General features: G+C 27.7%; 1 protein-coding gene across 1 annotated transcript in view; it reads left to right on the top strand.

Moving 5' to 3' along the window:
- Window positions 1–928: 928 nt before the first annotated feature.
- Window positions 929–14,983, top strand: part of LOC136031624 (uncharacterized) — a 62,162-nt gene continuing 48,107 nt past the window's right edge. Inside the window, exon 1 of the mRNA XM_065711262.1 lies at window positions 929–1,400. Within this exon, the coding sequence (XP_065567334.1) occupies window positions 1,062–1,400 (339 nt within the window). The 5' untranslated portion in view covers window positions 929–1,061. The remainder of the gene's footprint in view (window positions 1,401–14,983) is intronic.

The raw sequence follows: 14,983 nt of genomic DNA, 5'->3' as shown, positions 1-14,983 counted from the left end.
TGGTAATACAAATATTGGTCCAATTTATGATATAGTTTAAAAAAAAGAACCCATATTCAAAAATAAAGTCTTGCCAAATATCCAAGGGTCCCAATTTTTTTTTTAATCCAGTTACTTTTACAGTTTCAAGAAGATAGCTAGCAATTGTACATGTAAGTAAATATGTATAACATATTTCAGGTTAGTCTATTTTAGTTTTATTTATGTTTTTTGAAAAATTTTATAGTTTTAGTTTCTAGTTTTTTTCTACGCTGAACACATCTACACTGAAGATTTGGGTGAAATATTAGTTTTTTGTTCCGTTCGTTTTGTTCTTTTCGCTATTGTTTATGTATTTGTTACTTTAAAGTAAAATTTTCGAGGACTTTTAAAGACTTTAAAAGAAGACAGGTCGAGGAAACAACAGCCATTTCAATTCAATGGGCAATGGAAGTATTAAAAATAAAAAAAAACCTATTTTCATAGGTTTATCAGTTCATAGAGATACAGGTACTATGAAAATTGGTCCATCATATGAAATTGTTAAGAAAAGACCCCATATTCAAAATTAAAGTCTTGCAAAATATCCAAGAGTCCCAAAAATCATTTTTTAATCCAATTAATTTTGCAGTTTCATAAGAATTGCAGCAAATTGTGTACGTAAATAAATATGTATTATATATTTTATGTAATTTTATTTTAGTTTTTTTTTTAAATTTTTAAATTTTAGTTTCTAGTTTTTTCTACGCTGAGGACATTACACTGAAGATACATGCAAGACATATTTTCTTTCTTTTACTTTTTATTTACTGGCCATAGGCCCGTTTATCGTCGTCATGTTCGTTTTTTAATCAGACTTAGAATAGGTTGTATTGATATAAACTGGTTTTAAAAATTTCATCACATATAGAAAACTGTATATTCATTAGTTTAAACTGGGAAAGTAAGAAATTACCATTTCTTTTTTTTTAATTTAATAGTGGGCAATATTAAACAGCATTAATCAACGGATAAACAACCAAAATGAAACAGTAGATATTATTTTCACAAGCTTTCTTTGAAAATTGAATTGTTGGTGAGCAATGAAAACATATTATGTATCTAAATTTAAGAGAAGACAAATCTTGACTCTTATGATCATTTCGTCAGGTTTATATTGTTGTATTACTCTCCTGTTCATCAAGCGGAGTTTGGTTACTTCACAATTGTCCAATGCTTATCAAGTTATTGTATTGTGTACTACAAATCACTTGATTTTGGATAAGACAGATGTCATATTAATGGATAAATTAGAAAGGCTTGTAAAGTCAATAGCAAAGAAATCCCCAAGGACACGCATAAACATAAATATTATAGCTTATGAAGAGGAAGTAGTTCAATTCAAAGAGGCTATTGAAAGTGCAACAGAGGGTAGTGAAACAGTAAGAGCTTTTATTTCTCTTGTCTTTATAATTTCTTTGGTTTAACATGAGTGCTTAGGTTCCAGTCCTGTTTCTTTTCTTTTTTCAGGTAATTAACCTGTTTTCCTTTTCCTAATTTCATTTGCATAGATTTGCCTATAATATATTTTCAAACACAAGTCAGAGTTCCATTGCTGAGCTAGTAGTTTAGTGATAAATAAACATTCAAACTATAATCTATATATCCTATGAAGAAACTGACCGTTTTGGAGCCCATTCTTTGGGCCGTTAATAATTTTTTTTTCAATATTTCACACAAAACCTTAATAGTATCAAACTATACAATTTCAATTTTATGTGTTTTAACTTTTTCTTATTTAAATTAGCTTATGACTCTTTATAAATACATCGTTACTACAGATTGTCTTACTCATAGTTAGTTTTATGCTAAAAATTACCCTATTGAAACAAACATTTTGATAGAGTGACTTTTACTATAGCGTCGTTTATAGATGTAACATGTACGATTAGTCTAATTCTAGTGCACAACGTAATTAAAATACTAATGAAAAATATCACGTCACTTAAATGAAAAGTATGTTCCAAAAACTAAGGCTTTGAGCGATTTCCATAAAATTCCGGACCTATGCAGATTGTATTTTTCAGGAAAAAATCTCAAGGTGCACTTCCAGAAACAGTAGATATTTTATTATACACACGAAATTATTGTTCTTTTGCATGTAATTATTAGGAGCTAAACAGCTTTGCCAAGAAAGCAAGTACTAGGCACGTAGCAGCCTTTCATTTTTAAATTCTAGTTTTTGCTTGTCTTTTAACTGAACATAATATGTACCTCTTCTTGATGTCATTGAAGCTAGTTAGTTTCGATTAAACTATCTTTGGGAAAAAACTTACACTTCCTAAAACTTTCGTTTTGTGGCCTCAAATATTAGTATGTCAATAATTTGAAAAAAAATCAACTCCTAGGAAAAAACACACATACACAATTATTCCCCTTTTAATTAATTACAAAGGTGTCTGATTCTGACAAAAGATTTTTTAAAAAGGATACACAGTTTTTTATTTATAGAGAGTATCTATATGTGTCTTTCATTAATTTTAAGTTGTGAGGTGTCAAATAAGCAATAGAAATTGATCTAAGAAAGTCTGGTATAGATTCCCTTCCTCCTTCATATTAATGCATCAGAGGACTTCATATTTTGCAGGATTTTGCTTTCTTATTGAGATCTTTGTGATTATAAATATTGCTTATTTTCTTAACTACAAATATATGTGAGATATTGGACAAGATTTATGCAATAGTGAAGTTGTATATTCAACTCTACGTGAAAGCCAAATATAACAAAGGGTTTAATCGAACTTACCTCTTTGAATTTATTTAATGTTAAACATTACATAGGTAATAAACAAGTTTATTATTTAATGCTGTATTTCAAATTTACCATTTATTAAATTCAGCCTAATAAACAATTTTGTCCAAATTGTACTCAAATTCCTTATTCAGGTGAATTCCTTGGCGGAAACAAAAACTTAGAATCAGAAAAACTCCTCAAACATCATTTAAAACAAATAATGATTGTAACTAAAAATATTTTTATATTTACTTAGTAAGACTCTTGTTCATTCTAGTTAACAAAGCCTGGTATGGATTCACTTCCTCCTTCTTGTTAATGCGCCAAACGACTTTCTTTTACAGGATTTTGCTTTCTTATGAATATCGTTCTGATTCTAGATATTGCTTATCTTCTAAATGCAGGTGTATCTGAAATCTTGCGCAATATTTATGAAATATTGAACTTAGTTATTAAACATAAATTATTTGTGGATTGGAAGTTATTATTTTGTTCTGAACAAACTGTAACATGTTCCAATGTTATTACAACATAAAACCACAGTGAGTTTTACGTTTGAATAAACATCTATCTTGGGATCAGGAGTTATTATTTTGTATAAATATGTTAGTTTTTTTTTTTAGTGCTTTAGTATTATAGTGCCTTATTGTCAAAATTAAAAAAATTTTTAGTTTAGTATTCAACTGTTCCTGGAAATTTTTTCTAAAATTTAAAGTTCGAAGTCTTTCTAGCATCAAAAATTTCCCGAACGTAATTACCCTTTCCTAAATTTCAGCTTCAAATTAACCGTAGATACGACTAGATTCTGATCTTTGCTTTTATCATCAATAACAAAACTCAAATATACCCTAGTGTCTTGTATTGATCCTCTCGGTTTCAGGTTTAAAATAATATAATCAATAAGGTTTGATGTTTTACCATTACGTGAATACCATTTTAACTTATTTATAATTTGTCACCAAATGCCGTATTTTTAATAGCTAGAATTTTATTCCTACCAAATTGAAGCAGTCTGTAGCTATTTCTGTTTCCTTTTCCTACAACCAGTTCTCCTAGGCTTAGATACCATCTATCCCTATTTCTACCAGCCTGACCGTTAAAATATTCTAAAAAACACCTTATTTCTATCTTGGACCCTTTATTTTTGCTCCTCTAACTGTAATTCAAATTCATCCGAGTTACTAGAACCTCAGTCAGTTTGTTCTACAGGGGCATATACTTCTACAACGGATGTCTTGTACTTTTTAGTTAGAAAATTAACAATTAGTATTCTATTAGTAATTTTTCTCTCAGCCTAAGAATGATTTAACAGCTTCTTTAATTCATGAATTTCTGAAATTCATAGTAACTCCAGTCCGAATCGTCCGAATTTGTCAGTCAAAATCCTAATACTATAGTTATTTTTTTAACATCGAAAATTCAATCTTTCAATTTCATATTGCTGAAATCACTAAAATTAGTTTGGCCCCCAGGAAAAGCGCTGGTCCAGCCTAACAGCCAAGAACAGGTATCCACAAGTGCTTAAGCCTCTAAGACCTCCCATATGAATGATGTCCTTATGCATTCCCGGACCCATTTTTGCCAAAACATGGTTTTCAGCCCTTTATGATTCTCTTCTACCTAAAAGAATACAAATCCTACACAGACAGTATCAAGCCTATTACTTCCGACTCATTATATATTCTTGGCTACAAATATTATCGGGAGGCAGCCTATAGTAGATAAATTAGCTAGGAAGAGAATCTTAGGCTAAAAAAACCCACCAAAATAGACCAAGCCCGGAAGAATTATCTATTAATAAGATTCCCGTGTCAAGGAATGAAAAAATAGGGATATGGACTGGTTATATTTACTGCTTCTAGGCCTAAAATTGAGTATAGGTCTTGAATAAACAGTTAAAGGTAAAAGAATTAGTAAGTAGTAGGTAAAAATATGTCAAGAAAAAAAAGAAGCATATATAATTAAACAATCCGGCTAGTTCAAAGTTACCATTTACCATAAACTTACAAATAAGCTTATGGTTAAAAAAAAAAAAGTTCATATGAATGTTGGGATTTTTATACTTTATGCCTAAGCCATGTATTCTGTATACAATCCAAGATATTGGTATTTAAATAATCTGTGTCTCGAAACATTTCCCGTAGGTTTTTAATATAAGGGGTATTTTACACCTTTATATCTAATAAGACATCTCTTAGGCTGTCACTAAAGTGATTATTTTTAATGCTTCAAAATATTTAAATAGTTTCAAACTTAGCAATATAGATTCTCTTCATTTTACTGTTTTTATTAAAATAAATATCTGACTTTTGATATTTTCAGCTTAACCGCAATACTCCTCCTTGAAAAAAGTCTTCTCCTGCTCTTAGTATTATATTTTTAAAAGAATTTCTTCACATTTTCAAAGTTTTCCGAAGCACCGTAGATAATTCTTTTTAATATTTCTACCATTTAAGAAGAATCAGTGCTTACTCTTTTACAAGTTTAAGTACCTACTATTGCATTTGATAGTTGAATGAATCAATGTTTCTCTTGCTACTTTCATCCATATAATGGCACCACCAAATGATTGGGTTAAAAGAATGAACAAGAGTCTTGTAAAATAAATCTAAATAATATTTTGTAGTTACAATTATTATCTGTTTTAAATAATGTTTTAGCAGTTTTTTCTCCCACCTTGGAATTCACCTCAATAAAGGACTTGAGTACAATTTGGATGAAATTGTTTAAAATGCTTACTTTAATAAATAGTAAATTTAAAATACAACATTAAATAAATGACTCGCTTATGGCTGGCATTAAATACTTTACCTATGTAATGGTTAAGATCAAATAAATTTAAATATGTAAGTTCCATTCAACCCTTTGTTATCTTTGACGTTCACTTTGAGTTTAAAATAAGCTATATTTAGAATCACAATGATCTACATATTTATCAAAGAAATATCAAAGAAAATATCAAAGAAAGACATACAGATACTCTCCATAAACGAAAAACTGTATAGAAGCATATTTTTGTTAGAATTAGGCACCTTTGTAATGGATTCAAAGCGGAATAATTGTTTATGTATGTTTTTTCCTAGGAATTGAATCTTTTTTCATAAATAAATAAATATATATATATATATATATATATATATATATATATATATATATATATATATATATATATATATATATATATATATACATATATAAACTAATGAAAAAACTAATAACTATCTAGTTCAACATTGTAATAATGGTCAGATTCTTTAACAATTAGATTCTTTAACAATGGTTTCAGCTAAAAGAATTGAGTCTTTCGATTTTGCGACAATGTATACTAATTTATCACTTAATGTAGTGTTTGATAATTTAAAAACTGTTATCAAGAAATCTTTCCTCTTATCTAGTAAAAGGTTCTTAAAAATAGACATTTATAATAAAAAAGCTATATGGACAAACTGCTTTAATACTACAGTTAACTTGAGATGTTACAGCTTGGATATGATTTTTGAGTTATTGGAATTTGTTTTATACAATACTTATATAAGATTAGGGGGTGATTTGTACAAGCAAATTGTGGGAATTCCCATGGGGGGAATGCCAGCCCATTTATAGCTGACTTGTTTTTAAGTCAACTAGAATATGAATATATGATGGATAAGAATAATCCAATTAATTTAAAACATGCTTTCTCAAATAATAAAAGATATTTAGATGATATTTTGGTCTTAAATTGTAAGGATTTCATTGATATTTCTAAAAATATATATCCATCAGAGCTTATTCTTGAGCCTAGTCATGGCGCTGGTCATGAAGATCATTTCTTAGATTTAAATATTAATATTTGTGATAATAATAAATTAAGTTTTAAAATGTATAATAAAACGGATGATTTTGATTTTGAAGTGATTAGTTTCCCATTCCCTGAAAGTAATATACACTCAAATATCACATATTCAGCGTTTTTCTCACAGTTAATTCGTTATGCCAGGATTTGTAGTAATTATATTGATTTTAAAAATAGATGTAAAATCTTAAGCCAAAAATTGATATCAAGAGGTTTTTCTGCAAATAAATTAACTTGGCAATTTAAAAAATTTAGTTTTCATTATTACGAACTTTTAAATAAATATCAAAAGAATTATCTAGAAATACTTAAAGAAATGTTCAACTAATTTCGGAGGTTCGAGAAATGTTGTCGCAGCGCCATTTATTTTGAATTGTGTTTCAAATTGAGCGGATTTTCTTAAAAATTAGCCACATGGTAAAGATGAATTCTATATTTGTTTAGTTCATTCAGGTTTTTTTGCAATGTGTTAATATTTGTGATTTGGTAAAATTTATAATATTTAGTTTACCTATTGTTGCTAAAGGGAGGGATATATTAACAGGATAAGCTTGTTTTGGTTTTACTTGGTTGTTTTACATTTGCTGTTTTTTTTTCATAGGCATGTATTTTGGGGGTGATACCTGACGCGGGGATGCCATGGATATTCTGTGGTAGCCACAACACTGTGCTGGGTAGAGAATTTAGAGTGGCGAAACCCTATATAGGCCAGTGTATTCTCCTGATGAGCCTTTATGCTGGGTGTTGCCTCTAAATTATTTGTCTATATTATTTTTTCTATTGTTTGGTAAATGACGACTTATACTTATTGACGACATGACTGCCTGTCCATGGATTATTTCTTATGGTTGATTGTGTGTGGCTATGCTGTTTGACCTATGTGATTGTATGGATGAGTAGGGTTAAGGCCTCATTCAAGTGCTGGTCTATATTAATCACTAATTTAGGAAAACGGTCTTCCTTTTCTCCTTCTATCTCTCTCCTTTTTTCTTTTTTTTTCTTTTTTTGTGTTTGTGCTGTTGCATTGGTGATTTCTCTTTTCATGATATATATATATATATATATATATATATATATATATATATATATATATATATTTATATATATAATGAAAAGAGAAATCATCAATGTAACAGCATAAAAAAAAGGAGATAGAAGGAGAGAGGGAAAACTGTTTTCCTAAATTAGCGGCTAATATAGACCAGCACTTCAACAAGACCTTAACCCTACTCATCCATTAAACCAAATAGGTCAAACTGCATAGCCATACACAATCAACCCTAAAGAATAATCCATGGACTGGCAAAATGCCAAAATTAAAACTATATATTATATATATATATATATATATATATATATATATATATATATATATATATATATATATATATATATATATATATATATATATATATATATATATATATATATATATATATATATATATACATATATATATATATATATATATATATATATATATATATATATATATATATATATATATATATATATATATATATATATATATATATATATATATATATATATATATATATATATATATATATATATATATATATAATATATATATAAATATATATATATATATATATATATATATATATATAAATATATATATATATATATATATATATATATATATATATATATATATATATATATATATATATATATATATATATATATATATATATATAATATACATATATATATATATATATATATATATATATATATATATATATATATATATATATATATATATATATATATATATAAATATATATATATATATATAAATATATATATATATATATATATATATATATATATATATATATATATATATATATATATATATATATATATATATATATATATATATATATATATATATATATATATATATATATATATATCTGTGTGTGTGTAAACAAATATTAAAATGCCAAAATTAAGACTATATTATATATATTATATACTATATACTATATAGGGTCTATAGTAAGTGGAAGTATTATTTTTCCTTATATTATATGGAATATGGTTAAAAACTTCTTTAACGTACGGGAGACCAGAATAAACTGAATTTTCCCTTTGATTTCTGTTTAAAATAAATTGGAAAACTAGGTCACCTGATTTAAAATATTAACCAATAAATTTCTTGCGAATACCTTTTAAGACCTAAAGGATTGATAACATATTTGATTGTGTGATTTGGAAAATGGTTCAAGATTTGTTTCAAGGATTACTAAAATATCAGCTTCTCTTTTGAGAAAACTGAAATACAAATCATGAAATCTTACATCACCTAAATCTCTGTCGAAAATCAGATTCAAGTGTTGGTGTTTATACATTTCACCAGCCTTTCTGTGATGCTGGGTAATAGCTAGAACTAGCTCACCTGATTTCTTAATTTAGCCATTGCATTTCTTGTGGACACCCTTTGAGACCCAATGGGTTGATAAAATGTTGGATTATGTGCTTAAAAGTGTTTGATTAAGAGTAGTATCAGCTTCTCTTCTGAGAAAACGAAAACACAGCTCATTTATTCTTAAATCACCTGAATATCTGTTCAAAGCTAGACCTAGATGCTGGTATCTGTGAAGTCAACAGCTTCTTGCTTGTGCTGGACATTGTAAGAGACTATACTCATCCATACAACCACATAGGTCAAACAGCATAGCCATACACAATCAACCATAAAGAATAATCCATGGGCAGGCAAAATGTTAAAATTAAAACTATATTTTATATATATATATACATATATATATATATATATATATATATATATATATATATATATATATATATATATATATATATATATATATATATATATATATATATATATATATATATATATATATATTATATATACATATATGTCTATATATACATATATATATATATATATATATATATATATATATATATAAATATATATATATATATATATATATATATATATATATATATAGACATATATGTATATATAAATATTTATATATATATATATATATATATATATATATATATATATATAAATATATATATATATATATATATAATATAGTTTTAATTTTGGCATTTTAATATTTGTTTACACACACTCAAACACAAACACACACAGATATATATATATATATATATATATATATATATATATATATATATATATATATATATATATATATATATATATATATATATATATATATATATATATATATATATATATAAATATATATATATATATATATATATATATATATATATATATATATATATATATATATATATATATATATTTATATATATATATATATATATATATATATATATATATATATATATATATATATATATATATATATATATATATATATATAAATTTTCTCGTGTTGAACCGAAGAAGACCCTTGGACACATACCCGAAGCATGTCTTCAATTGAATCCAAACTGTCTTGATAAGATTTCCCTAATATTTTTTGTTGTGTTTGTTTAACAACTAAGAAATAAAAGAAAAACTTCCTTCACTAAAACAACCGAACCAGCCATTAAGTAAATTGGACAACTAAGACAACTGATTTCTGATTTTAACCATTGTATTTCTTGTGGATATTCTTGGAGACTTAACGGTATGTTGATGTGTTTGATTATATGAATGGGGAAGTGGTTCAAGGTTTATTTTAGGGATTACTAAAGTATCAGCTTCTCGTTTGAAAAAACCAAAATACAACTCAATTATTCTTAAATCATCTGCTTTTCTGTACAAAGCTAGACCTAAATCTTGGTACTCCTCAATTTTAACAGCTTCTTTCTAATGCTGAACAATATTTTTGTCCCGCAAAATTAGGTTAGCTCGATTATATAAAATTCTATGGTCTGGGATATTAAATATATGTTCTGCAAGGACAGACTCAAAATTTTCATTTTTTGCTCTTGTATGGATGTTATTAATTAGGGTAGTGTGCTGAATTAGTTTATTTGTCAGTCGCCTATCAGTTCTTTCGATCTAAAAATTACCACAAGAGGAAGGAATATTGTAGTCACTGGAGTTTTTTCCTATTAGGAAAAAAGTCTATAGTAAGTGGAAGTATTATTTTTCCTTATATTATAGGGAATATGGTTAAAAACTTCTTTAACGTACGGGAGACCAGAATAAACTGAATTTTCCCTTTGATTTCTGTTTAAAATAAATCGGAAAACAAGGTCATCTGATTTCAATTTTTAACTAATAAATTTCTGGCGAATACCTTTTAAGACCTAACGGATTGATAACGTATTTGATTGTGTGATTTGGAAAATGGTTCAAGATTTGTTTCAAGGATTACTAAAGTATCAGCTTCTCTTTTGAGAAAACTGAAATACAAATCATTAAATCTTACATCACCTAAATCTCTGTCGAAAATCAGATTCAAGTGTTGGTGTTTATAAATTTCACCAGCCTTTCTGTAATGCTGGGTAATACCTAGAACTAGCTCACCATTGATTTTAAAAATAGATGTAAAATCTTAAGCCAAAAACTGATATTAAGTGGTTTTTCTGCAAATAAATTGACTTGGCAATTTAAAAAATGTAGTTTTCAGTATAACGAAATTTTAAATAAATACCAAAAGAATTATCTGGAAATACTTAGGGACATTTTCGGCTAATTTCAGAGGTTCGCGAAAAGATGATGCAGCGCCATTTATTTTGAATTGTGTTTCTAATAGAGCGGATTTTTTTTTAAAAAATAGCCACATGGTAAAGATGAATTCTATAATTGTTTAGTTCATCAGGTTTTTTGCAAGACCTGAGTAAATGAGAGTTATTATTTGTGATTTGGTAAATTTTATCACATTTAGTTTACCTATTGCTGCTAAAAAGAGGAATATATTAGCAGAGTAAGCTTTTTTGGTGTTACTTAGTTGTTCTACATTTGCTGGTCTTTTTTTCATAGGTATGTATTTTGGGGGTGATACCTGACACGGGGATGCCATGGATATTCTGTGGTAGGCACAACACTTGACTGGGTAGAGAATTTAAAGTGCCGAAACCCTATAGGCAAGTGTAATCTCCTGATGAGCCCTTTTGTTGGGTTGTTGCCTCTGAATTATTGTCTTTATTGTTTTTATTGTTAGGTAAATGACGAATTATACTTATGGACGACATGACTGCCTGTCAAAGGATTATTCTTTATGGTTGATTGTGTATGGCTATGCTGTTTGAACTATGTGGTTGTATGGATGAGTAGGGTTAAGGCCTCATTCAAGTGCTGGTCTATATTAATCACTAATTTAGGAAAACAGTTTTCCCTTTCGCCTTCTATCTCCTTTCTTTTTTTCTTTTTTTGTGCTGTTGCATTGATGATTTCTCTTTTCATTATATATATATATATATATATATATATATATATATATATATATATATATATATATATATATATATATATATATATATATATATATATATATATATATATATATATATATATATAACAAAGCAATAGCCTCAGGTCCACATATAGTTTACGGTCTCATTAAATAAACATGTCTGAGCGAGTGCATTAAGGCCGTGATTAAGTGAACTGATGGAACTCGAAAATTCCATGTTAAAATTGAAAATTTATATGTAAAAAGTACTAAAGTATTCATTGGCGGAATATGCCGCGTTTAATATCAGGCCGTAGCTTCTTGAAGATGCTAAAAAATGTTTGCTAGGATTTTGTTCTGTTTCCTCTAATTGCTTAGAAATATTAGAAAATGTCTAACTCTTTTTCACAAGTGTCTTCTATGAAGAATATTGCTTTTAGAACAAAATCGTTACTATCATGAGCAGAAGAAAATAACTTGTAAGATGATTGTAACCATTTTTCGATTCATTTTCCTGTTTTTGAATGGTCCCATAGAATATTTTCAGCTGCCTGAAATGTTTACAAGTTTTTTGCCAGAAAGAATCGTTCCAGATCGCCCTAGAGACCAGAGTGACAAGCTGGTATAATTAACCTGCTATTTCCGCCAATGAATATGTGCTATTTGAAGGGTTTTGACAATTGACGGTGTCAAGAGAGTTGAGAGACAGACGGCTACCCTGACTTCAATTTTGAAGCTCGATGTTTTCAAGTTCACTTAATCACGGCTTTAACAGGGTTCATCCAAAGTTTTGAGTTGTAAATTTTCTTTTTAGTTGAATAAACGATTGTTGAATTTCTCTTAAAGTTGTCAAAATCTTCCTCGTCTTTTAGGTGCAAAAAATTGATGTTAAATATATGTTTATATACTTGATTCGTCATACTTCCCTATATGCACTATGTATTGTTGACATAACACCTTTCAATTAAAAACAAATAATCGTTCAAATAACGGCTATTCCATCTATTGAGTTTAAACATATGCAGAATTTATCATATTTTAATCATCAAAACAGAGACAGTGATCCATAGAAGCACTAAAGTATTAAATTTAAATATAATATATTTATACATAACATATAATATCTTTCAGTTCACAAATAAATTACAGTTTATTAGCCAGATCTGTCTTAGACAGTTCATTGACAGGGATTATTCTAAGTCTTAAGCTGTAAATTTCTTTCTTTAATATTGACTAAATGTAAGCTGAATTTCTAATAGAAGCAGCAAAATATTCCTTTTCTCCTAGTGGAAAAAATATGATAATATGACCTTAAACTTTGTATTTTTACCAAGACCACACTGCCTTTCAATTAAAAACAAAAATCGTTCAAATAACGTTAATTCCATCTATTGAGTAGGAACAGATGCAAAATTCATTATGTTTTAATCACCAGAACAGAGACAGTTATCCATAGAAGTACTAAAGTATTAAAATTAAAACTAATATATTTATACATAACATATAGTATCTTTCAGTTCACAAATAAATTACAGTTTTATTAACCAGATATGTCTTAGACAGTTCATTGACAGGGGTTATTCTAAGTCTTCAGCTGTAAATTTCCTTTTTTAATATTGACTACATGTAAGCTGAATTTTTAATAGAGGCAGCAAAATATTCATTGTCTCCTATTGGAAAAAATATGATGTTCAATTAATTTTTATATACATGATCGTTCATTTTTCCCCATAAATAGGAAGAGTATTTGGTGTAGTATCTTTAATTAAATATTATTTTCCGAGACTAATTTCCCTTTCTATGAAGGAAAAAAAATTAAATGGAGATAAGCCTATATTTTTGATAGTGAAAATAGATGCAGAATTATTGAAATCTTAATCATTTTTCCAGCGAACATTTTTCCAACTAACATATTTATACAGAAAAAAATAATATCTTCCGTTCTAAAATCAGTTTACGGTTAATTCAAAACGTAAAACCGTTTTTGGTCTTTTGTTCCACAAACAGTGGAATAATCTATAGTCTATACAGAACAAATAATAGCTTCTGGTTCACATATAGTTTACAGTTCATTCAATAGATTTGTCAGATTAAGTCAATTAACAGGGTGCATCCAAAGTCTTGAGTTTTAAATTTTCTCCTTTAGCATTGACTAAATGTAAGTTGGATTTCTAGTAACGATGGAAAATATTCCTTTGCTTCTAATTGTAAAGTAATGTCGTCGAATTTATAGTTACATACTTGATTTTTCATATATCCCCGTGTATAATGTTCCCCTCATATAAGGTCTGTGGATTATAGGCAGGGGTTCCGGTTGCAAATTTATAATTATAATTAATGAAATTTTACTTTTTATTTTGTTGTTTTTCCTTGCTTATCTAGTCTTGGGTAAGACCCTTTTACTGACTATCTTGGCATTTTTATTGGCAAAACTACCTGAGCATGTTAAAAAGCATAGACAATCAAACCCAAGACAAAAGCAAAGACAGTTGAATTTTTTTTTAGCCCAACTGTCTTATTTATAATTGCAAGTTCATTTGTATAAAATTCGAGGCAGATAGGAGGCCCTTGTAGGCTTTGGGTTGGACTCTTATTCCCCTTTGCAGTTTCAGTCTAAGTTGGTCTTCAACTAAGATTAAATTAACTTTTTTATTAGTCTTGCAAATGCTTAAGTTTATAAATTGAATCAATTGGCTCGCCTGACGCTCATTGTAGAATTGCCCATATTCTGACCTTATATGCTTGTTTGCCTCTGATTCTAGGCGAAATTATTGGTCTCTTGTTTCAATTCTAAATTCTTGGTTCAACCTGCCTAAGACTAAATATATTTGCTAATTTTCAAATATATTTGCTCAACCCAGCGTGATGAACAAGGTAGAACTTCCAGCAGGTTGACGCTAGTTCGGCAATGTGGAGTGACATGGGAGGTGGTGTAGCATAAGTGGGAGATAATAATGTCAGCAGTGAAGGAGGAAAATTAATGCCAGCTCTTTCTTCTCACTCAATTGCCCT

Source organism: Artemia franciscana, chromosome 10, assembly GCF_032884065.1.
Source record: "Artemia franciscana chromosome 10, ASM3288406v1, whole genome shotgun sequence".
Taxonomy (NCBI): Eukaryota; Metazoa; Arthropoda; class Branchiopoda; order Anostraca; family Artemiidae; genus Artemia; species Artemia franciscana.
This window is presented reverse-complemented; position numbering and strand designations above follow the sequence as displayed.